The 25,394-nt window shown below is 42.4% G+C and overlaps 1 protein-coding gene across 6 annotated transcripts; it reads left to right on the top strand.

The window, feature by feature from the left end:
* Positions 1-10,956: 10,956 nt before the first annotated feature.
* Positions 10,957-23,240, top strand: PDP1 (pyruvate dehydrogenase phosphatase catalytic subunit 1). 6 transcript variants are annotated; one of them, XM_048507895.1, is made up of 4 exons: positions 10,958-11,194; positions 13,408-13,442; positions 14,385-14,502; positions 19,415-23,240. In XM_048507895.1, the coding sequence occupies exons 3-4, from the start codon at positions 14,463-14,465 to the stop codon at positions 21,067-21,069; spliced, it is 1,695 nt and encodes a 564-aa protein (XP_048363852.1). In that variant the 5' UTR covers positions 10,958-11,194; positions 13,408-13,442; positions 14,385-14,462; the 3' UTR covers positions 21,070-23,240. The 6 variants fall into 6 exon arrangements, with proteins under 6 accessions (XP_048363851.1, XP_048363852.1, XP_048363853.1 ...); XM_048507894.1 differs by lacking the exon at positions 14,385-14,502 and having other exon boundaries at positions 10,957-11,194; positions 13,321-13,442; XM_048507896.1 differs by lacking the exon at positions 13,408-13,442.
* Positions 23,241-25,394: the final 2,154 nt, after the last annotated feature.

Raw genomic sequence — 25,394 nt, 5'->3', positions numbered from 1 at the left:
CTTGTTCTAATAGCTTAGTTTTCAAGCAGCTATATGCTTCTGATAGGGAAAGAGGGACTAACGACTCTAATGAAAATAACGACTCTAATAAAAATATGCACAAAAAAGAGTTCTACTACAAGAGAAGAAGGGCAGGCTTCCGATTCCTTCTCTACCAAATGTAAATGTAATTAAAAATTTACCACTTGCTCTCTAGTTACAAATATGGAAATATTTCATTAATTATAATTATTATTATTATTAGTTAAATAGGATTCACACCTTTATTATGTCATTTTTCGTATCCTCAGACCTCATCCTCAGATTCACAAATCATCAGCTCATTTTTTCCTGTTCTAAGCAAAAACTCCATCAGGATTTCCAGTTATCAATATACTAAGATAAGTTATTTTCTCTAATCAAAGAAGTTAGCTTAGCCAACTCAACCAATTCCAACATTGTCCAAATCATTCCTCCGCTGTGGCTACATTAGGATGGGTTTTCCAGATTGCCTGCAGCCCTTAAGCCATGTCTGTTTACTGTATAAAAATAGTTGCATGACTAACAGTTTCAAGAATGGTGACGGCCATCAACCCTAAACCAACACCAGTCCCGCACGCCCTCTTTAGGGACTAAGCCATGTCTGATTGTCGACTGTGATGTGATACAGAAATATTTCTGATAATCAGAAAGCGCAAATTGTGTTGGTGGAGTGAGCATCTGAGCACATCTGAACTCTCTAGTTCTGAACTAACAGGACATCATAAGTAAGTGGGGCCAACTCTCACTTCTGGCAAGTTTGCACCAAATCAGAAGTATGAAAAGTAACTCAATACAAGGTGTGATTGGTTGTAGAAGATTGTTTGGGTTGTTTGAATAGGTCCACCATGCCTGACTCTGGTTTATCCTTTTCTAGGTATGGATCAGGAAAGGCTCACGACTGAAGTCCATGATTTATGTTTTTGGGACCTTACTTTTCCCCTGATTGGCCTAAGGCACAGATGTCCAACTCTGGCGCTTCAGGTGTTAATGGACTACAATTCCCATCAGTCCCAGCCCCAATTGGCCATGCCAGCAGGGGCCGATGGGAATTGTCCATGAACATCTGAAGCGCCAGAGTCTCCATTTTCAATTTTTTTTAAAAAATGAATTTTTCACTGAATAGATTGTTTATTCCTCAATCAGTGTTTCGAGACTGTTTGCTGAGAAAATTCTGCCCAAGAACTGCTGACACGTCTTAACAACAAACAAAGAACCTTTAATGGCATTACAACATTGTATACATAGATCCACTTAACCCAATAGAGGGAAGCTAAAATAAATGGACAGGTAGAGAAGGCTGATGTTCAGGATCTGCTCCTAAAGCGTTGTTTTATATACAGGTCCAAAAATTTGGTGACTGCATCGTTTACATCACTACTGGAGCTGTCCAACAGAAAGGTGATCTTTTACCCAGAGTCAGATGCATACTCTTTTTTTGAGTAGCAGAAGGTGACAGGAGTGTTTGACTCTAGGTCACTGTGTAAAGTGGACAATAAAGTAGAATATGATCTATAGAGTCTACACAGTTCCCATTGCGCCTCCATAACCTTAGGTGGAAATTAAGGGGTTTTTTAAATGCTTATCTCCCTGTCGTCACGGCTGAAACCCAAGTGGAAAGGAGCTATTGCAGCGGGCCAACATCATTGCTCCTGAGCCTGGAGCTGCACGGTTATCTGAATTGCAGGTATTGAGCCCCTTATTACCAGTGTAGAGTGATGCCTAGAGGCTAAAGAGGAGAGCAGAAGTCCTGAAGCAACACCTTTTGAATAGGGTCTGGCCGTTCCTGAGTCAAAGCCAACCTTCTCTCCTCAGAAGGCTGGAAAGTCTCTTTAGAAGGTAGCATGGCCAGATAATCTAAAAGAGTAATAGCCCTGAATTTGTTGATTTTTTGTTTCTATAATGCCCCACCATTCGAGTGACAAGAAGTCTTTGAGGGCTTTATATGACAAAGGAGGCTGCATCAGTTGAAACAGATCTTGTAATATTTGGCGTGGCATGAAAGCCAATGGCGTGAAAAGCAGAAATACCGTACTCTTGTCCTCTAAGAGATGTTGCTTACGGTTTTGAGGCACAGGGTGTAAGCATTAAGGCAGCAGTGAGGCATGCCCAAAGAAGTTTAAATAAGAAGCGAAGAGATTGTGCACAAGCTCGAAAGCTGTGTTGGACCAGGAGCCTATCAAGGAGTGGGACTCCATATAATAGTTGCTGGGCCACCTTGAATTGTTAAAGACTTTTAATGCTGCAGGCACAAGATTGATGGCCCTTGTTATGGAAAAAAAAGCGTGGGATTGCTGATACCACTGACCATGGAGTTTGCTTAACAGCATGGCGGTCTCCTGTGGCCTGGCCCAACCCCCCCTCTATAATGGGAGGTGCACTCCTAAATATTTAAAAGAACATTTGACCTGTTCCAATTAGAGTATCTTCCTAGCACCCAGCAGGATGATGAAGCTTCAGGATTTTGAAAACACTACAACCTTGATTTTTTTTTGGGAGTTGGAGTGTCAGGCCATTATTTGTACAGAGTATTAGATTTGCAGGTTGCTAGAATTAAGCTTCATGCACCGATTTTGGTTAATGCGACAGCGTAAAACTTCGTCGTCGGCATATATAGCAATAGGAAGATTGGATGTCCATATCTAAGTTTGGACAGTGTGAGTTTACCTGGATTTAAGAAGTTTGCTTGCTAAGGTCATTTAAATAAGATTAAGAAGAACTTTAGATTTGCAAGGACACAGCCTTGTATTTACTCCTTGGGGAGACAGATATTTTTTAGATTAATGGCTGATCCCTCCTGATTGCATTTGATTTGGCATACTGTGTTATGGTGCTAACACCTTGATTCTAGGGAGAGATCAATCTATTTCATCTACACCCATTTTTCCAAGGATTTAGCCCCATAGCTTATCTCTTGGGACAGAGTCAAAGGCCCCCTTGATGTCAGGAATGCTGCATACAATGGCACAGTTTTATTACACAGGTTTGGTTATTAGTTGGATTAATGACCTTATTGGTATGTCGATCGAGGTAGATTTTGCACCTTTGCAGAACCCTATCCTGCTCGGGTCCTAGAGACTCCATTTGAAAGGATGACCCAATTATTCAATCTGGTTAGTAAAGAATTTAGCATAAATTTTCCCGGTATTGATAGTAAGCTAATTGGCCTGTAGTTTTCTGGAACATGATGAGGTCACCTTTTTTTTGAAAATACGGGACTATTGAAAGCATTTGTCAGGCCCTCTGGGATTAAAGCCAAAGTTTACATTGCTTGTTTGTAAAAAGGGAGGCCAGAGTGGGGCCCCTGAATCCACATGCTTTTAAATATCTCAGGTGGTAATGCATAGGGGCCTGACAGCCTTACCTGGCTTGAGTTGTTTAATCATAAGAGCTGGCCTTCTGTTGGGGTGACTGTAGAGCCAATCCATGGGGATATCCAGGGGGATGCTTGCAGGACTTGAGATTACAGAGCCACTACTCTTCAGCACTAAAAGAAGTGTTATTGTAATGCTGGTACCAGACCTCAATTGAAATGCCAGCCAGGACGAGGACATTGTTAATCCTAGAGCTACTGGACACTATTTTCCAGAAAGATCTGAGTGTCATTGGAATTGGTGGCCTGAATGAGGTTTTCCTCTGCATTATTAATGGACATTTTAATGTCCTTTGGCATTCTAATGCTGAGCTGTTTTCGATTGAAAAGTATGTATCGGGAATGGAAGGCTCATTATTAGCTCTCTGCCATGAATACAGAATCTAAGTTTATTTATTTCAGATGTTGAAGCATTCCTGGTGAAGGCATCTGCCTGGGAGTCTTTTACTTTCTTTGGCTGATGGGTGAGTGTTGACTCGCATAAAGGCATTAATGTATGTAACTGTACTAACTCTTCATATAGGCTCAGCAATGGAGTCAGGAGACTCATTTTGTATTATTTTAGGTGTATTTCTCCAAAAGGTTTGGCTGCTACAGTAATTCACAGGAGCTGCTTCTCTGTTTTGGGAAGACAGTTGATTTTTAAATATGGGAGCCAGCTGCGTTGTTATTCTTCTTAAATTGCTTAAAGATTGATCCTGCGGCAAGGCTAATTTCCAAGGAGGCGGAAGATGAGTCGCTAGCACTATGAGTGGTCAGACCAATGGAAGTCTTTTACCACACCTGCAAAAGAGGAGTCAGGGAAACTATAACATAGTCCTATCACACTACAACCTCTCTGCTAGAGAGAAAGTATCATTCTCTCCAGATATGTTTAAATTTGCAGAGAGCCGTTCAAGAATATATCATGTCACCAGGAAATCCATCTTTTGACCAGCTCCTTGCCTGGAGATGGATTTAACAAAGATTATCCTTCAGTACCTCGGTTGAGGAGAAATACCAAGGTAACTCTTCAGCATCCTAAAACCCAATTCTGTAATGAGAGAGCCTGTTAAGTCTGCTCCCACTCCTAGCATTGAAGTCACCTGCCAGAGGAGGAATATAATTAGAGGAGGTGTTTTTGTTTTTTATTTTATCTATATAATCCCATCAGTTACAATACCCCCTTGTATCCTGCAGGCATTTCGGTCCAGTCACTGAGGGGCAGAATAAACATTAACTAATACAAGAGTATAGGCACCCCCCATGATAATAAAAGGCCTAGGTATATTCTCAACATTTAGGAGGCGTCTTGACTCCTAATATCAAGGCGAGGAATCCAAGAAAAGGCCAGCCATCTCTAAAGTTTCCTCCCACTTTAGTTTTAGAGTTTATGGGCTGGTACATAGAGTACATACAGTATAAGCCCTCTAACTGGGGCTTAGAATGAGAGACCAGGACTCTGTGAATTAAAAGGATGAAGTTGAATCCTTTAAAGGTAATTAGTAACTTCATTATTTTTAGCTTATGGACCCCCCATCCCACTTGCTATGTTCCATAGAAAGGATCTTGATATGTAGGGGAAATGGGTGAGTTAGGGGAGTCACAAGCGTCAATCTGGCCCCTCCACTAGAGAAGGTTAAGAGAGAATTGGTTGCTATCATATAGGACACTACCATTGCCCTTTCCAGGGACCTGTTTTCCCGGGTTTTGGTACATTCTGCCCTTATGCTCTTTGCTTCCTACCCCCCTCCCACCCTGAGGGGTAGATAGGAGCCTTCTTAGTAGCACTTCCAGGTTGGGAAGGGAGTTTCGCTTGAGGGGAGTTCAGATAGCAGAAGTTCCAATAGTTCCTGTGCCCGACGTTTTCCACTTTTCCAGTTGGAACTAATTGAAGTGACTTCGGATAGGGTGCAAATTCCACATCAATATCTACCCGAGGTTCTCTTTGTGTTCCCCTGCTTTTCCTTGGCCCAAAGTCCAGTTACAGGAGAGGAGCAGGCTCCTGTCGGAGAAAGCACTCAGCTCTGGCATTGGAGTCCTTCATCCAGGTCAGAAGCCTTGTGGGCTGTTCAAATTAGCCTGATTGGTGGGCAATGTTAAAGTAGACTGATCCAAAGCTCCTTCTCTGAGGGAGGAGTGGGCTGGAGTGGATGCTTTCTGCTCAGCTTCTCGAAGGATTAATAGCCTTACAGATGACAATTAGGACTGATTGACAGCCTGCTTGGAATCTGGTTCTGTTTCAATGCTATATCCAAATCTCTGGTAGTTTTCCGCTCTTCCAGCTAGAGCAAATTGATGTGTGAAGAATGGGAGTTCCCCTGAAGTCGTTTACTTAGGGTCTAATAAGTAGGCAGGGTTTCCAAGGTCATCAAGTTTGGAGGGTTTGCAGTCTGCATCTGCTTGTCTCTGGTCCAAAGAAGCAGTTGGGAGGGGTAGAAAAGGAAAACTTTTGTTGGAAGGCAATGGAGGATGGAAGCAGTGGCTTTCTTCCCAGATGTCCTTGAAAGCCTTGATTGGATATATCCTTAGAGGCAAGAGAGCTCAACTTGTTTAAGCTAGTAAAATGGAGACTAGGATTGTTGATGTTTCGTAAATGTCAATATCACTCTTTGATTGTATCTGCTGTTGTTTAAAAGTTTCCACCTTGAGGAGGACATGTCAATCCTCAATCCACCCCTCACCAGTGATGAAGATGGCCAACAGTAGAATCCTGGAGCGTTGTCCAGAGTTGAATTGCCGAATCCTTAGCAATCTGTGAATCATCAGACAGATTTTGCTGCATTTTGATAGAAGGGATAACTTACAGCTTGGCTCCTTGCTTTCCTGGCCATATGCAAGGGACTCTGGGATTCAGAGGAGAATAGGAGGGGGGCTACGGAGGAGAGTTCTATTCATTTTAAGAGTTCAAAGTCTGAGGTTCCCCATAGATATGCCTCAGAGTGTTTCAGCAATCAGCTTGCTGGGCTGGATGATTCCAGCAAGTCCGCCTTGAGCTGCCCCTCTCCTGTACTCTTAGTGAGTATCATTTTTCTCTCAAAGGCCTCATTAGCACCATTTGTGCCTTTAGCAGGAGCGAGTTGTTACTGCCTCTTCAGTTAATTCCTCATCTGGGAATTGGAATGGCAGCATCAGTTGACAAAACAGAAAACCGATTGGAGGCGGGACCCTGCCAGGTTAAGAAGGAAATCCTCCATTCCTGGTTTGCATTTAGCTGTCGGAGTGTAAGTTCACCTCAGGCTCTCTCCACGTTTCCTATAAGCCATTCGTAATTAAATGTGTAAAAGGAGGGCTGTCTATCTCCTCTCTCCAGCCCCCAGGGTTAAAACTCATTCAATAGCTTCAAAGTCCAATAAAGGAAACACCACATACAACAAGGCAATAAAACACTGGATCCGTGAATGATTCAGGGCTCTCTTCCCACCAGTCAGCAAGGAGTCAGTGTTACCCTTATCTTACTGTATTAAAAAAAAACACCTCTGTGTGTGAGTGTGGAGGATGGGAGAGGCAGTAGAGAGATAGCTATCATAAAATTCCTTTTATATAAATATATAAAGCACAGAATCCGTGGGTAAAAGGAAATATCAGGAGCACTGGCCTTGAGAGAGATTATTTCAAGAAGCAGTTTCCTGGCCACTAGCCCTGCTTGGAACTACCATGAGAAAGAGATTTAAAATCCGGGGAGAGAAAAAAGCAAGCGTTACCACTCAGGCGCCATGTCTTTCCATCTACCTCCATGCTAGACAGATCTAGTGACAGGAGAAAGAAAAGAAAACAAATGTTGGGAGTGCTGTGTGGTTTCGGGAAGAACTGTATGGCGTGCATTCCTAGCAGCATTCTCTCTTGGCGTTTCTCTCCTGCCATCTGTGGCTGGCATCTTTGAGAGAATCCCTGAAGATCCTCTGAGGTCCCATGCCAGCCACAGATGCAGTAGCGTATCAGGAGAGAAATGCTGCTTCATTATACAACCACTAGTCAAGCTAACCCCAATGATTCCAACTCTGAGAGAAGCCTTCGACAATACATAAAACAAATGTTGTTTGGGTCATTAGATGCCAGCTGCAAGGCCATGGACTGAACTACGTTTGCTAACTGGGATATTTTTTTATCTTGGACTTTTTACTTGGTTCCTATGGGCATTGGAAGGGGTGGACAAGAAATGCCTCTAAGGAACATTCAAGTTGGTGCTCAGGCATCTAGTGCTGAAATCATAAAGTCTTGAAGAAACACATGACACACAAGCATTTCTAAGAAGATTTTGTTGATATCAGATCTCAAATAAGTCATATAGTAACATCGCTTGCTGAATCCAACAGGAATAACAAAAGCATTGTCTGTTTGCCTCCTGTATCCAACTGAAACGCCTTTGTAGAGGTTTCCATACTGTGCAAACTACATGTGTCCTGGATGCTATATGAATGGAAGGTATGCCAGTTCTGGCAGAGGCCCCTTCCGCACATGCAAAATAATGCGTTTTCAAACCACTTTCACAACTGTTTGCAAGTGGATTTTGCCATTCCGCACAGCTTCAAAGAGCACTGAAAGCAGTTTGAAAGTGCATTATTCTGCATGTGCGGAATGAGCCTAACAAAGGATGAGATTCCCACAGAAGGAAATGTGTGTGTGCTGTCAAGTCATAGTTGACTTCTGGCAACCCACGATGGGAGGGGAAGAAAGCAATCAGTGCTGCAGATCTTTCTAGAAAGCTCATTAAATCTCTCTGTAGCAGGCCTGCACATGTGCAGTCCCAATGTGTGCCTGCACAGAAGACCACTAGATGAACATCAGTTACAGGTAAGTGCAATGCTGTTCAGGTTGTGAGGTAGGTTAGGCTAAGAAAGAGTGATTCGTCCAAAGGCAGCCAGTGATTTCATGGAAGCATGATTTGAACCACCATCTGCCCAGTCTATGTTGGATATTCTCTCCTCTGTCACCATACTGGTTCTTTTGTAAACTGTGTAAGCATCTGACTCTTAACTATTTGTGAATTCAACCTTGCTAAAGCCTCAGTAAGGCAAAATATCCCTCCACACCATTTCAGCTGCAGGCACTTTCCTGTGGAGATAGGGGATAATGATGCTTTTCAGTATTTTGTATGGTTTCTGTTTTGCTTTGTTTTGGTTTTAGTTTTTGGAATTCTAAGGTGCCTTGAACCACACTAAAATTCTAGGGTATAAATTCCTTAATTAATAAAAAGAAAACAGTTTAAAGGTTGCTACTTGTAAGTAAAGCATTTGATTTTTTTAGAGAGAGCATTTAATTATTATTTTTTAGACAGTACTTGTTGCTGGATGTTATAGGTCAAGGGGAATTGTTCAGTCTGTGCTAGCCAATCTAAAATTTCACCCACAAATGCCTTTTTCCAGTCTCAACTATCCCACCCTGGCTGGCACCCAACAAGTGTCAGGTTTTCTAAATAACTTGTTCCCATGACCTTTAAAGCTCACCAGCTTATACAACAGGGTAGCTCTTCACATAAGGCCTTCGGACCTCCTTCTGGCCACTCGAAATTAGAAGTGAATGAAAGCAAAGGGGAGGTGGGAGAGTGCTGCTTATGTAACCATCTGGTCCATTTGAAGAAAGCTGTAGAAAGTGGAAATTGTACCACATAGACAGACCTGATGTCGGAAGAGCTACAAACCAAAGCTCAGATTTCTGTGTTGCTCATTTCAGTCACCAGAGCGTTCAGCTAGAACAGGTAGACGCTACTGTGCTCACAGCAGCCCTCAAAAGCAATCTTTAAAACTGCACTCTGATTGTATAACCAGACCTAGATCTAAGACTATTGAAAGAACCAGAATAAAATAAGTATACTCAAGCAAAGCTCACCTTAACCTCCCTCTCACTGATAAGGGAACACAAAAACTAGATCTAATAATGGTTTTTGTTCAGTTTAACTTGGGGAGGCAGTCTTTAATTCATCTGCAGCACTCAAATCAAGGACCGTATCTCATACCATGTCTCAAGACATCTTTTACGACCACCAGTCTGGAGTGGTGAATAAAGTGTTTTGACTTGGGCCAAGGAGAATGAAGTTTTACTGCCTTGTCAGTCATGAAACTCAGTCATACCATTGTGGTGTAGTGGTTAAAAGGATCTGGGGGACCCAAGTTTCAAATCCATGCCGGTCAGTCACTCTTTCTAACTTGCCTCATGGGCCAAATTTGTAATGGGGATGTGTTCTCTGCAAAGGACCAACCTATTCCAAGTGCTGTAATTATATACACTTGTGACCATAATCCAATATTCCAATGTACACTTGACTAGAAGAATACCTTTATTTTTGCTGCATTACCTCTCACTTCAATCCTATTAAAGACCGATTCTGCCCGATACAAATATACATTGATGAAAGGAAATATCCTGGTTTGGGCAAGAACTTTGCATGGCTCCCAATTCCTAAAGCGGAATTATCCCACGATATTTCCCTCATCCCAGGTTTTTAAAAAACCACTAAAATGTCAAACTTTTTCAGAAATCTCGTGTTGAACCTGCTTCTGTGGGAACACCACGGGCGCCTAACCGCTTTATTTTTCCTGTCCCGCTGCCTGTTCTCCCCACCTGACATCATGTCAATTTCATTTCTGCTGAGCTGCCAACTGGGGTGGCAGCCTGCCCTTTCCCAAACGTTCCCAAGTGTTATCACTTCACAAATGTTATTCATAATATCGCTTTCACATTTATATGTTTCATAATGGCTATTTCATAATGTTTCATGAAGGTTTTATGTCATCTTGTGAGAAATTGGTTTTAATGTTTATATTTCTATGCTGTTTATAGTTTATTGTATTGTCTTATTATGTGCATATATGTAAGCTCCCTCGAGTCTCTTTGGGAGATTGGCGGGATTGAAACGTAACATAAAAATAAATAAATAAAATTACGTCTAAGTAGTGGGTAGAAATCACCAGATGACTTTTTGCATGACTTCCTCTTCGCAGCGGAGGTGCAGTAACCAGAAAAACGTTTTGGCCACTGATTATGTGATGCAGTCGGTAAAGGCACAAAGCCTTTGTTTTTGCTTTTTGAGCAGCAGGTCGCCTTAGGCCAAGACCGGATATCACTTCTGTCCTTTACAGCCCCGAGCACACTTGACCAGGCTGCCCTTTGAAAGGCTCGGATCCTGGCAGCAATGAATCAGCGCACCAAGGAGATCGCGTCAGTGACCTTGCTGAAGGCAAAGAAGCGGGGCCAGGAAGGGAACGAAGCACACGTGTGCGCGCATCTTCCGCCCTCACAGCAATGGCTCCTAATTGGCCAGAGGGGAAGAAAAAAGGGCCGGCTCGGGCTTGTCCGTCAGCTGTCTTCGCCAATTCTCGCTTCTCCAAAACCAAGCCCCGAACGCGCGACGGTAGATGAGTCAAATCTCCATGACGACAAGAAATTCAGACTACAAGATCCTTCCGCCGGTAAAAAAAAAATGAGGCCGCTAAGGCATGGGGAGATTTGTGGGCGGCTTAGGCAAAAGCAGAGCGATCACGTGTTCCCTTTCTTCAACCAATAGGCGAATCCAACCCCGCCGCCTCAGAGGCTTTATAAGCCGGAGCGCGTCATAAAAACCGGCAATGACACACGGGATCTATCACTTTCGCTGAAGGGCCCTTTGCGGTGGTTGATGTGAGCGGTGGAGTGGTTGCGCGCGCACGCGGCGAGGTGGGAGGTGGGGCGGGGGGCAGGGCCCAGAGGGAGGAGGAGGAGAAAAAGCCTCCGGTTTCTGAGGCGGTGGCTTCAGCTGCGGAAGGACCACGGGAGGCCAAAAGGTGCTTCGCGGCGGCCCCGTCGCCCGCTATCCGAGCGGGGTCCTGCCCCTGTGAAGCCGACCAGGTCAGTGCCTGAATGGGGAAAGGGACTTGAGCCTACAGGGGCTGCCTGCCTGCTTGGGCGTGGGTGGAGGAGGAAGGAGCCGCTATATGTAGCCGCTCCTGCTTTGTGGGCCTGAGGCTAAGCAATAGGGTGGAGATGCCGCTGCTGTTAACGTGGAATAGGGGAGCAGTGAGAGTATGGTGGGAGGGGCGTTTCGTTGCACGCGCATACCCCAAATCCGAGAGAGGGGTGGGGGGTGAGGAAGCTATACACCCACCGCCACGTGAAGCCCGCGGGCCTGAATGTGGCGCAAGGCCTTGGGAGGCGGTAGCTCTGCAGAAATGAGCATATTCTACTACCACTGGTAGTAACGTTTGCTCGTTTTTGCAGAGCTACCTCCTCTCTAGGCTTTGCGCGAGCCAAACTGCAAGCACGTGCCAGCTCCTGCAAGCCTCTTCGGAGGCTGGCCATGAATGGAAGCATGCCGGCATTTATTTTGGGTCTGTGCGGTCTCTTTAGTTCCCTGTGCCCCTTGAAACCTAAGGAGAGCTATATGACTGTGTACAAGCCCCTGGCCTGTGGCATGTCGTTGGAGTCTCAGGCTATTTTTTGGGGAAAACGGACATTGTTCCTGGTCAGACTGTTATCTGTGCGGAAAGTAGGACACCAGATTTCCAGACGGAGCAAGTGAAGGGGCCATAGTGGTCTGAATTAGTGATGGGCCAACGTGAACTTCTTGGAGGGGTTGGTGGGGTGCCAAGCTGAACATAAGAACAAGCCAGATGGATCAGACCAGAGTCCATCTAGTCCAGCTCTCTGCTACTCGCAGTGGCCCACCAGATGCCTTTGGGAGCTCACCTGCAGTATGTGAAAGCAATGGCCTTCTGCAGCTGTTGCTTCCGAGCACTTGGACTGTTAAGGCATTTGCAACCTCAGATCAAAGAGGATCAAGATTGGTAGCCATAAATCTGCCCAAGCCCCTTTTAAAGCTATCCAGGTTAGTGGCCATCACCACCTCCTGTGGCAGCATATTCCAAACACCAATCACACATTGCGTGAAGAAGTGTTTCCTTTTATTAGTCCTAATTCTTCCCCGCAGCATTTTCAATGTATGCCCCCTGGTTTCTGAAGCTTATTGTGAGCGAGAGAAAATTTCTCTCTGTCAACATTTTCTACCAGAGTGCATAATTTTATAGACTTCAATCGCGTATCCCCTCAGACGTCTCCTCTCCAAACTAAAGAGTCCCAAACGCTGCAGCCTCTCCTCATAAGGAAGGGCTCCAGTCCCTCAATCATCCTCGTTGCCCTTCTCTGCACTTTTTTTCTATCACTTCGAGTATCGCCCTCTTGCTTTGCAGGATGTGGCGAATCAGAAGCTTGAACCTGCAGTACCTCTAAGGATTTCCGGTGCATGGCAGCAGCATAATCGAAGAAGCTCGAATTCCGTTTGAGAGTGTGGATTGGGTGGTCATGTGGGTACTTTGAACACCTCAAATATCCTAGATAGCCAGTGTACAGGAGATATGTATGTCTGTAAACCCCTAGCAAATTGAGAAATGTGGGAAACAAAGTTCTGTTTCTGTGGAAGCCACTTCTAGAGGGAGGTGTTAATGCTGAACAACTCTGAACTTAATGGTATGATTGTCTGCTAAATGATGGTGTGTGTATATATACATTTTTTGGAAGGACTGGTTGTATCCTGTGGGTCTCAGTAATATGACATGCATGTATGGTTTTAATATTTTGTGTGTTGCTTATTAATGTCTAATGTCCAGCAGAGCTGGAGAAATTCAAATGTCTGAATGGCTCAAAAATTCTACTGAGGGTTTTACAGTGCTCTGTGCACAGCTGGTACCCTATACTCTACCTCTGAACCACTAAAGCTTGTACTTCCCTTTGGAAAATATGTCTCCAGCCCTGCTTAAAAGGATGAGCGTAACTGTAGCTGAAAGTAGATGAATCTTGCATGAATTGGGTGTTATGTTGTGCAGCAAATGGGATGGTGGAAAGCTATGTGTCAGGAGCTGCAGTAGGATTAGACAGCTTCTCAGGGATGGCTGTGCTGCAGTTGCTGCTGCTTAATGCTTGTCACTACAAACAAACTGCTTGTCTTTCTGTCTTTTTTCTGTTCCCCTTCAATGTTGGAGATCTCTTCCTCCTCCTTTAATAAATTCTCTGCCTTGCTTTTCCTGGGCTACTGCTTTGTGGATGTTGGCGGCTTCTTGTTGTGACAGGAGAATGTGTGTGTGTCCTGGGCCCAAGCGGATTGGTATGTATCTTTCGTGCTCCTATTTTCTGAATGCTAGGAAGTGGGGGAGGGATAACGTAATGTAAAGTGGAAGTTATTACTGCAAATGGTACACTTCACCTTGTTATAATCATGTTGCACCCAAGTTTCCTTTGACAGAGTAGTTCGTTCATATTCTTTATCAGTGGGATTGGTCTGGCATTTTAACATGAGCAAGGGGTGGGTTTCGAAGAGCAGAGGCACAAATCTTTTTTCCAGCCCTGGGTCTACCGAATTTATTCACGATGTTAATAGGTGCAAATTCATGAACATCCTGCATGTTTGGATTATGAACATTCAAATATTTAGGATAGCATCATCGTAGATATTGCAGAGGCTGAATTCTTGCCAGAAAAAAATCAGCAGAATATTGAGCCAGTATAAGTTCTTGGATATAACAGAATTCTGAAAGAATATTTCAGAAATTGTGCTGGAATGTTACAACACTCAACTTAGAGTAAAACCAAGCAACTGCTTTTTAACCCTTTCAGCCTGCTAGTATCTTTTAAATGGAAAATGCCTTTGCATTTGTTCTCCCCAGCAACTCAAGATGGCTTGTAGTAAGCAGTTCATAAAAATGCATGTAACACTTTACTGTTATAAACTAATACTAAGTTTTTCTATAGTTTATTGGTGCCCAATGGATCTGCATTTTTTTTCTGTTAACTGTCTTTATATATTGGGGAATGTCTTCAGAAAGGGTACCCAGATTTTGGCTAGGTTTGCCAATGTCTTTGCTCAAAGCACCATCTTCCAACAATTGGAATGAGCTGTCAAAGGAAGCAGAAGCTTGTCATAATCTGCTTTGCAGATGTTCTGGAGGCACAACTGGAGAGGTTACTATCTATCCTGCCACTCCATTCAGCTAAATTTATTCAGTGACTCATTAAAATATTTATACCCCACCTTTCATTTTGGCTCCAGTTTGAAGTCTTCCTTCAGTCTAAGAAGCCTTTCTCCAACTTAAGTGGCTCTTCCATTGGAGGAAGAGTCACTTAGAGGATGCTTGGATCCACCCCACTGTGTGGACATTTTATTGCTGGTAGGTAAGGTATACTGGTCTCTTTTCACAGTAATTCAAATTATTTCTGCTTTTCTTTTTACGCTGTTTGTGTAGCATATGAACTGCTAGCAGCTGAGCAAAAAGATTAAAATGGGGGGGCAGGTTTACAGGCCAATAGTCTAGAGAAGTACAACACATCAACATCAAATCTTACAGTTTTTTGAGGTGGGGATTATTGGAAGGGGGCGAGACTTATAGGAGCATGTATTTGGGGCATTGTAGAACTTGTAGAATGTGTCTGATTGCGGGATACAGGTGCGCTTGTAGAACTTGGAAGGGCATGTGTCTGGTTGGGACAATTCTTCCTCCGTGCTCAGATATTGATTAGCGGCAACTTCATTGCTAGCTTTACCATATCGTAAAAATTCCTCCAATCCAACTGTTTATCCAGCTCATCCTCTAGCTACAAATGAAAAAAATAGAACCGTGCGACTTTCCCCTTACACAGCCCCGTTTCTTTTTTTACTTTCTCAGTCTTTCCCCCTAGAATACTTACTTTTTCTAACAAGCCATGAATGACCTTGGGCTGTTCCTCATCATTAGAGGCATTGAGCTGTGCTTGGAGCAGGGCCATTTCTACATAAACAGTCTCTTCTACATAAACAGTGTGTAACAGACTTCCCTCTGTGATACATCTTTGAAGATGCCAGCCACAGATGCAGGCGAAACGTTAGGAACAAGATCCACCAGTCCACGGCCACACAGCCCGGAAAACCCACCAGAACCAGTCTCTTCTTCGTGTTCTAGCTTGGCTGAAGTTGTATCAATCTTCATGTTCTCCTTCACCGGTGAGCTTTTGATAATGGCCCCTTGCCAGCAACGACAGAAAAAGCGCTTCCGTCCACTCCTCTTCCCCATATTTATGCCGTACAGCTGTAGCTTTTCATTGGCCACTTTTAAGAGCATGCCCATTGGCCACTTTTAAGAGCATGCTAGATTAAACAAAAATGGTGGTTTCGAGCCTGCCGTGTGCCGGACTAGTCTGAAAATAGGATAGATGTACTCCAAGTGTCCCCCTGAGTTTTCTGATATGTCACACAAACACCCCAGTCAAAATTGATACAGCATGCTATCCCCATGCAGAGTAGTTGCCAGTCTCCAGGTCATAACCCAGAGAGCATCTCACATTCCTAAAAATGACATAGCCGTGTTCTCTTCATCAGGTACAGTCTGTACATATATGACACGGCTGCACAAACTGAAAATTTGATGTGATTAGGCTTCTTGCCCTCCAGGCAGAAAAACCCCAAAGCCCCCTTTTAAAAATTATATGTACGTGTTGATGTGCCTTCCACTATCTGTCCCTAATTGCTGAAAGGGCATGTCTGTGCTTGTCTAGGTTTATTGAGACACTTCTACCTTGCAGGGTTGGCGCATACTTTTTCGTGTGTGCTTTTGAAAACAAGAAAAGACAGCATGATCTCATGCAGCCTTGTGCCAAGAAAGGAATGTTTACAGACGTGTGAGAATCACCGCATGTAGCAAAATGATTTTCATTTACCCAAACAGGCTGTTTTTCAAACAGTGAGACTCCCGTGGCCATTTTTCCTACTTACATGGGGGGAGCATAACAGAGGCGCGCAAGGTATCACGGCTTCAATCTTCCCCACACACAAAGCGCTCATTGACTGGCAAAAAACAGGGAAGTTTGGCAGAGAGCCTCACAGAACACACTACCATTCCAATGGAGATACATGGTACAGCTCTGCCTCTCCTTTCTGGCTGCTGCAAAGATTGTCATTTTTGGTAAGAAAGTACCTATATGTCAGCTGGGTGACTTCAGGCTAGACACACTTCTTCAGAACTCTCTCAGCCCTCCCCCCTTTTCCAAATGCTTCCAATAGTGTGGTCTTTTGAGAAGGAGTTGTGGAAAGCTGTGCTCCTGCCATTGGTGACAGAGGTTGAGTCCTTCAGAATGCTTTCCTGTTTGACAGAGATAACCGCCACTGTCTCCAAGCACTGGCCCAGCTGACCATTCACGTGGGAAACACTGTCCCAACCACCCATTCGTGTGAGAAAAAGAACATGTAGAAAAGGTTGCCAACTTCCCAAAAAATAGCCTCAATGAGCCAAAGCCACTTTCAGCTAGCAGGGGAGCCTGTAGCTGAGCACAGAACAGACCAAGAATCATTCAAACACCAGCACCGACCAATTAAAAACACATTGGCACAGGTATCCCCCAATTAGACACTCTCCCTTCCAAGTTCTACAAGGGCACCTGTATCCCCCAATCAGACGCGTTCTATGAGTTGTACAATGGCCCAAATAAAGGCTCCTATAAGTCTCACCCCCTTCCAATAAGCCCCACCCCTAAAATTTTCAGATTTGTTGTTGATGTGTTGTACGTCTCTAGACTACTCAGGCCTGTGTTTAGTGAAATCTTGCTGCCAGAACTATTAGCAGCAAATCCACTTGAAAGTAAATCAAAAGCAGCAACTGAATTGTGGAATCTTCTGAAAGGATTATTAGGAATTACTCTGATTTATCACTTATTGTTTCACTATGTATATGGAGGAGAATGGAATAGATATTTGTAGATGTGAGGCTCATAGGAATGACTAGCTATATTAGGGATTACCAGCCTTTTCTTTAATGAGATCAACTTCAGAATGTCTCTGAGCTGCTCCTCTTCTACTACTCCCCACAGCATGTCACCAAGTTGTTTTCTTTGTATAAACAAAACCAAAAATGAAGCTGCTAGGAAATGCAATGAAATCTTTAGTTCTAAAAAATCATAGACAGGTCTTTTAGTGGTCATTTCCTCAGGCTTCTAAGATGCTCAGTCCACTGGTGTTGGAGACCCCTGACCCAGATACTAATAAAAACAGTATAATCAGTCAAGGTTCACAAAAAAAGGCAGGTGAAACCAAAATATTGAGTATGAGATGAGATGTTTCTGAGGCATGTAGAGGCAAAAAGAAAGCAAAAAATAAAGTCCTCCTCAGGGGGTGTAGTTGATTGGGGACATTTTGAGGATGAGAAAGGAAATCCCACTTCTTTGCAAACTAAAGGAATAAAATAGTTTGGAACAAAGCAACTTGAAAAGAGTACCTTTAAAAGAAAGGTTAGACCAGTTCTTCAGGTTCTTCATTGGCTTTGTGGCGGTATTTGATTGGTTACTGTGGGGAAGTTGGATGCTGGAATAAATGGACGCTGGAGTAAATGGTCTTGTCATCAGGCTGCTGTTATGTTCTTAGAATAGAATGTGAAAGGCCACAAGTCAAACTTGCAGAGCTGAAGGTTTTGACTTTGTCCTTGAGTATCGGCAGTTTAATATCCAGGCTAGCAGTAGTAGGAAAGAGCTCCATTTGAAATCTTGGGAAATGATTGCCAATGAAAATATAAGCAATGGTTCCTCAATCAGTGAGATCATCTAGTTGAGAATTTCTAACTTTGTGTAGTATTTGTCCGATATGAGTTCAGCAGGCAGTGCCATTGGTCCTGCAGAATATTGCTAAAAGTGTATCTAAGTGAATGCATTAGAATTGGTTGTGTGTGACATTTTCTGCTAATGGTGTTATAAGCAATAATGTTTAGGCTGTTTAGAGATATAGTCTAGACCAGGGGTCTGCAACCTGCGGCTCGCCAGATGTTCATGGACTACAAATCCCATCAGCCCCTGCCAGCATGGCAAATTGCCAACATCCCAATTCCAGACCCCTGGTCTAGAAAAAGGAATAGTACTATATGCAGCTCATAGCCAAGAGGGTTGAGCTAGTTACTTCACAGTAAACTTTTGAAGCCTGGCCACATGGATTTTTGTACTAGTCTACCGCCTGTCTCCAAAACACATTATAAATGTAGTGCTGAAAGTCAGGATTATAAATTTGGCTGGGTGGAATAAACAAATATTATTGTAGCTCTAGTCCTGCAAGCAAGTCCTTGGGAGTGTATTCCATTTCATTTGGTGGATCTGTCTGAAATGTTGACCTGTGCAAGTTTTGCTTTAAATTTTAGAAGGCTTTAAGGGAGGTAACCTGGAAAATAATTGAAAGGTTGTTGAGGGTAAGTGAATGCTTTTAGTCAGTAATTTTCTAGAGATGGAGAGCAGTTTTCTTTCATGAGTCCTAATACACGACTATGAAAATCTCTTGGCTGCCTTAACTGTGCACCAACCTTTACCTGATTTCTTTTTTTCTGAGTTTTAGACTCCAGTAAGATTGTTAGAATAGCTGTCTCTGGAGGTTTTTTTCCAAAACCCTTCTCTAGAAGTACCACAGTGTGAATGTCTGTGTGCTCCACTTAAAGAAATTAAATGTGAAGCAGCAAAAATATTCCCAGTAGATACTATTCATTTTGGAGGCCCAAAAATAATCCGTTGCTCCTGGGCAGTGCCTTTCATTCCTCACTTGCAATATTACTGCCACATTCATGCAGCTTAGTGTTTTTTGTGATGTAACTTATCTGTCCCGTGTATAAAAATAAAACTCACGTAAGCCAGTAGATCCACATGGAAAAAGGAAATGTTATGATGGACTACTACATCTGTGGAATCCAATAGACGTTGTAAACATAACACTTCCTCAGATCGTATTTGTATAGAGATCTCCTATAAAAGTTCTGAACTGAGACAATTTCCTTGTGAAAATGCCCTTTTAATACCAAAGTGTTTGTTTCTTCTATGCCTTGGATAACTAAAAAGTGCTTACTTCACAGCATTTTTTATCTAGTGAGTTGGAAATGTAATCTTAATTCTCCCTGGTTGCGGGGAGGGGGGAGGAATAAAGATCTGCATGTAAATGTAATAATGGAAGTTCTAGCTGGTGCGTTGTCTTTTAGTTTTTTTGTCATTTACTGTTGACACGGTGCAAATTAAATTGTGGCCTTAAAGTAAATACATTTATTTTAAAAATCCATACTAAGTTAATGTTGTTTGTACTTTTCCTTCCAGCGATTCCAGTCAGAAGCCCCCGGTTGCCTTTGTTCTCTGATGCAATGCCAGCACCAACTCAGCTGTTGCTGCCATTAATCCGCAACTGTGAGATTGGCAGGATATACAATACTGCATGTTACTGTCACCACAAACATCTATGTTGCTTGTCACCTCATTTAACACACAATCACTTAAAATATGCCCCACAGAAGAAGCTTGCAACGCTCTGCAGGTCCAAGGAGAACTTCACTCAGTTCATTCATGCCAGAAACTACGTCTCCACACCACAGAGATTTTACCTCACCCCTCCACAAGTCAACAGCATACTGAAGGCAAATGAATACAGCTTTAAAGTGCCAGAATTTGATGGCAAAAACTTAAGTTCTATCCTTGGCTTTGATAGCAACCAGCTTCCAGCCAATGCTCCAATAGAAGACCGAAGAAGCGCAGCCACTTGCTTGCAGACCAGAGGGATGCTTCTTGGGGTCTTTGATGGCCATGCAGGGTGTGCTTGTGCACAGGCTGTCAGCGAAAGACTTTTTTATTACATCGCCGTTTCTCTGTTGCCCCACGAGACTTTACTTGAAATTGAAAATGCTGTTGAGAGCGGCAGGGCCTTGTTACCCATTTTACAGTGGCACAAGCACCCCAACGATTATTTCAGTAAGGAGGCCTCCAAACTGTATTTTAACAGCCTACGAACTTATTGGCAAGAACTCCTCGACCTCAACACTGGGGAAACAACTGATGTGAAAGAGGCTTTAATTAATGCCTTCAAGAGACTTGACAATGATATCTCTTTGGAAGCTCAAGTAGGAGACCCAAATTCATTTCTCAATTATCTGGTTCTGCGAGTTGCCTTTTCTGGTGCAACTGCCTGTGTGGCTCATGTGGATGGGGTTGATTTGCACGTTGCTAACACAGGCGACAGCAGAGCCATGCTTGGGGTCCAAGAAGAAGATGGATCGTGGTCTGCGGTTGCCTTGTCCTATGATCATAACGCACAGAATGAAAGAGAGGTGGAGCGTGTCAGAATGGAGCATCCCAAGTCTGAAGAAAAGAGTGCTGTAAAGCAAGATCGGTTACTAGGATTGCTGATGCCATTCAGAGCTTTTGGAGATGTCAAATTTAAATGGAGCATTGACCTTCAGAAGAGAGTGATTGAGTCGGGCCCTGATCAACTCAATGACAATGAGTATACAAAGTTCATCCCACCAAATTATCATACTCCTCCTTACCTCACAGCTGAGCCCGAGGTTATACATCATAAACTAAGGCCTCAGGACAAATTTTTGATACTGGCAACCGACGGCTTGTGGGAAACCATGCACAGGCAAGATGTGGTTAGAATTGTAGGTGAATACCTAACTGGTGTTCATCATCAACAGCCAATAGCTGTCGGAGGTTACAAGGTAACTCTGGGACAAATGCATGGCCTCTTAACAGAAAGGAGAGCCCGTGTTTCTTCAGCCTTTGAAGATCAGAATGCAGCAACTCATTTGATACGCCACGCTGTTGGGAACAATGAGTTCGGCACTGTTGATCACGATCGGCTGTCCAAAATGCTCAGTCTTCCTGAAGAATTGGCACGGATGTACAGGGATGATATCACAATTATTGTCGTGCAGTTCAATTCCCATGTTATAGGTGCATGTCAGAATGAGGAATTCTAAACTGAGGTGTTGGAACCAAAGTTTTCAAAGAACAACTTGACCAGTACTGTGTGCTCAGCATAGTAAAACTTATTCAGTTAATGTCTGGTCGTTGGCATTGTAGAGGGAGCAAGTAACCTAATAACTGTTTGCAATAGGGGACTTTGGTCAAAAGTTTATAAATTATCAGGAGAACAGAACAACATAGGACAACGTTGCACTAATCTCTCTTGAGCAGTGGCTTGTAATGGGTTACTGTATTGGGTCGCACTAAAGGCTTCATATGCATCTGTGCAATGTTCTGTAGAGCAAAAAAAATCCTTATGTTTTTCACATGTAAATATATGTATAGGTAGCAATTTCAATTGCTATATGGAATACTGAATGACTACATTGTTGTAAAAGAATTCGAGTAGGGCTGATGATTTTTGTATTTACGGAATAACTAGTGTCTTCTCTTCAGGAAAGGAAGGAAACTTTTAAACAAGCTGACAGATACCTTTAATTATTCTCTCTTTGGGTGTTGAAATCACAGTTGACAAGCTTAACTAGAATACCAGTGTTAAATGTGGCAGTCTTGAAGTCATGAGTGTGCTAAGCCTGCCTACAAGTATTGGAAATGCAGTAATATTTTGCTTTGAATGACTTGCCTGCTCCTTACATCAGCAGGACTTCATTCTTTTGCACAAAGGACAGCAAACAATCACTGAAGGATCAGTTAACTAAGGTATGAAACTTATCTTTGGCTTGCTTTGCAAAGCAGACTGTCTTGCAAAATATCACACTTTGTTCGCAAGTACCAAACCCTGTCTCGTCATTAGACTATGCTCCTTGAACCTAGGCAGTCAGTTGTCATGTTGTAAAGCAGTGCAGTCTCATGTTTTGTAGTCTGAAATAAAGTTTGGTCTTGTGTTCTTGTCCATATATCTTGGTTCCCATGGAGACAGTTGAACAAGTGTAATAAAAGTCATACATAGGTAACATTGGCATGCTATAGGTTTAATACTCCCTAGTAAAACTGCATCATCAATGGGAACACCTTGACAATTCCCTGACTAGTGTGCACATTTTTACATCTAAAATGTCGTAATTCGTTTTTCTACCATACAGAACTCCTCTGAAATTGTCAGGAAAATCAAAACTCTTTTCTCAATAGCCACAGTTCTTGAGCATGTGCATAAAATTGAAGATTTTCCAAACGTGCATCAAAACGGTTGCATTTTACATACAGCCAGATTGACATTGATCTGTTTTGAAACGCTGGTAGGTTAGCCAGAGTTCTTTCCATCTGAGCACAAAGTACTTGTAGATGAAGATGGACAAAATCTGCTTTTTCGTATCAACACTACCATGTTTCTGTGGGTCTGTCTATCATGCTGATAACGGTAGGTTCTTCAGCTGCTATGTTCTAAAGAGTCAGTCAACTTGGCAATATGGATGTTTTAAAGTGAAGGAATATTTGTTTGCAAACAGAACTATCTGAAGCACTTTTTTAGCACTAATACTCCATTTTGCTTTTTTTAAAACACTGAATTTTGTACTTGTATATAAAGTAACAAATGTGGAGATGCAGGTAACAAAGGTAATCACATGCTTCCTGATTAAAGGTGGTGTTGGTACTTTGTACACTTTTTGCGAAATCTGAATCAAGCTAACCTCAGAATACCGGAGTCTTTGGAGGCTACCTCCTGTCGTAATGGTGGTCTTTCCAGTCTCTGTCCAAGAAGCGTAGTTATTCAGCTATCCTTGGCTCACATTTTTCCAGATACCCTCGCCCCCAAATGTTCATCTTATTGTTGGTGAAAGTCTAATCTCTAGCAGCTTAATTGTTACTCCCTTTGTAGATGATATATAACTAAATATCACTAGGTGAAAAAAAATTTGTATGCTGGCTATAAAATAAACTTACATTATCTAGATTTCCTTTTTTAACGTCTGAAACGTACAATACGTAAATGTCTCATTTGCATTTGGTACTTCAGAAATGGGACTATGGTCCTATAGGTTCAGCACTTAGGAGGGCTAACTTTGTAACATGAGAGAGCAAAGATGGGATTAAATGAAACATTATTTATATGTTGTTAGACTCCCTATCCAGGTATTCAATTAAAATGGTATTGTGGCTTTCTGAACATCACAAAATATATGGCCTAATATCTTTTAGCTGACTTCAATAAACTCTATTACGGAAACATCAGTGCATTAGAGTCCTTCTGTAGAGTTCGCTGAAATGTTGTCTTGCTCTTCGTGTGCATGGATGGGATTGGTGGAGTACTGGTTCTGATTTAATTGGTTCTGGTTTGATTTAAAATGGCAATGATAGTGTTGTGCTATGAAGGTGTATGTGGTGGGAGTCCTGTCTAAATACAGCTCATACATAGACTGGGGCAGAACTAGGTTTTAATACATTTTGTTACATGCCTATGCTGTAGTCATTTGTTGCCCTAAATTCAAATGTATCTCATGAACACTAGGTTATTTTGCAAGGTTTTAGATAATATTGCTTAGCACCTTGGTTGTGTTGGGCTACATTCTTTAAAGTAAGTTTTTATTAGAGCCAACTGAGGGTCCAAAATGTACTGTTAAATTAGATTGGTGGCTGTTTTTATTAATTTTGTATTACCACTCCTTAATCTCTACTGAATGAATGGCCTTTGTTAACTTCAGTTAACACATGAACTGCAATCCATCATTTTTGATATAACATCCTTCCAGTAGGTTGTATTTTCTATAAATGGTTGTATTTTCTTGACTTTTCTGAGAATTGATACATGAAACATTTGGGGCACATCTGATGCAGGAATCAAACCAGTTGCTACATCCCTGTTCCAGATGCTGTGACTTTGGAAAGCTACTTACTATTAAATGTATGTGGAGATAATGAGGAAATGGGATACTAATAGTTGCACCGGAATGTGGTATCTGTAGTAGGTGCTCCTGATTACAACATAAGCAAGGCATGAGGACTGCGATTCTTAAAAAGCTGCAACCACTGCACCCATTGTGGTTGTCTTCCTGACCCTGCCCTCCAGTAGAGAAGTATGGAATCATATTTCGGTCATGTTCTCAACAACTAAAATATATTACAGTATCTCCTTTCATCCAAAAACTGGCTTAGTTTGAATGACTGCTTTTTGAATGTAGTGCAGGACAGACCTTAAATGACCCTGTTTGTTATTGTAAGATAAAGAAATTTACGTGACTTGCTGAGCGGGAAATGGAATAGTACATTAATTTCTTCATTGTTGAATCTGTTGGAAGACCTTTTGGCCTCTTAACTGGAGGCTTCTGTTCCATTAAAAGTTTTTTTTTCTTGATGGCTTTTACATTCTATTGCAGGGATAGTACCATTTTGTAGGGCAGATTTTAAAAATATTTTCTCAAGTGCCTCAAAAAAGGTAAGCAGTGCATTTTCCAGTATGCCTATAAGCATAACTCAGAGGTAAGCTCTATGGAATTTAATGGTATTGATTTCATAGTTTGTTTAGGGTAGAAGTATCGATCTAATATTTTCTAGTTCTGCTCTTCAGTCTCATTCCAAGGATTTTTGTCTGCAGCTAGTAATACCCAACGTAATGGCCTATTCCAGATGTTCTGAGTTTTTAAGTAAATAATAAGCACAGTATGCACTCTCTTGATTTGCTCTTTACAGCTATATGGAGTTAATTTGTGCATGCATAGGATTATCTGCAGGTGAAATATTTAGAAAGTGGTGAGAACCTTTCATGTGTACATTGTATGCAGAGAGGCTTTCAGATAATAAAGTAGCACGTTTCCGCTACAATTTCACTCCTTTCCGTGCAAAACAGTAAACGCTTAAAACTTCTGAAAATGAATGGTGTTTACTGCTGAAATTACTGAACATGAAGAAGCTTTTGCCCAAAAGTTGCTGTTCAATAAAGGACACTGGTAAATGTCCACTTAAGCCTGCCAGTGGGCTAGTGTACAGCTGTGGACGAATACATTGTCTCCTAAAGCCCCCAGTTTGCTCCCCAACTCGTAGTACAACATTTACAATACTTCATTTTTCTTGGATAAAACAAATTAGTTTTAAACAACTTGAACAAAACAGAACTACCGGTAGTTCTTTTTCCTGTCTCCTTTAACCTTCAGTGAATTCATGAAACGGCATGAAAGCTAGAGTTGTAGCAAACATTGTTTATTATGGCAACCAGTAACCTAATTACTAGTTTATATAAGCCAGATTTTACTGGAGGTCCTTACTAGAAACTCTTGGAAACGTTATAGAGGGAATCATTTTCCCTTGGGTATGTGTATCCTCCCTCCAGAAGGCATCTTGAAATGCAATTTTAATTATGGGAACTGCATTTTTCCCCATCCAATAA

Source organism: Sphaerodactylus townsendi, linkage group LG09 (genome assembly GCF_021028975.2).
Source record: "Sphaerodactylus townsendi isolate TG3544 linkage group LG09, MPM_Stown_v2.3, whole genome shotgun sequence".
Taxonomy (NCBI): domain Eukaryota; kingdom Metazoa; phylum Chordata; class Lepidosauria; order Squamata; family Sphaerodactylidae; genus Sphaerodactylus; species Sphaerodactylus townsendi.
The sequence above is the reverse complement of the archived record's forward strand: the minus strand, read 5'-3'. Positions and strand labels throughout refer to the sequence as shown.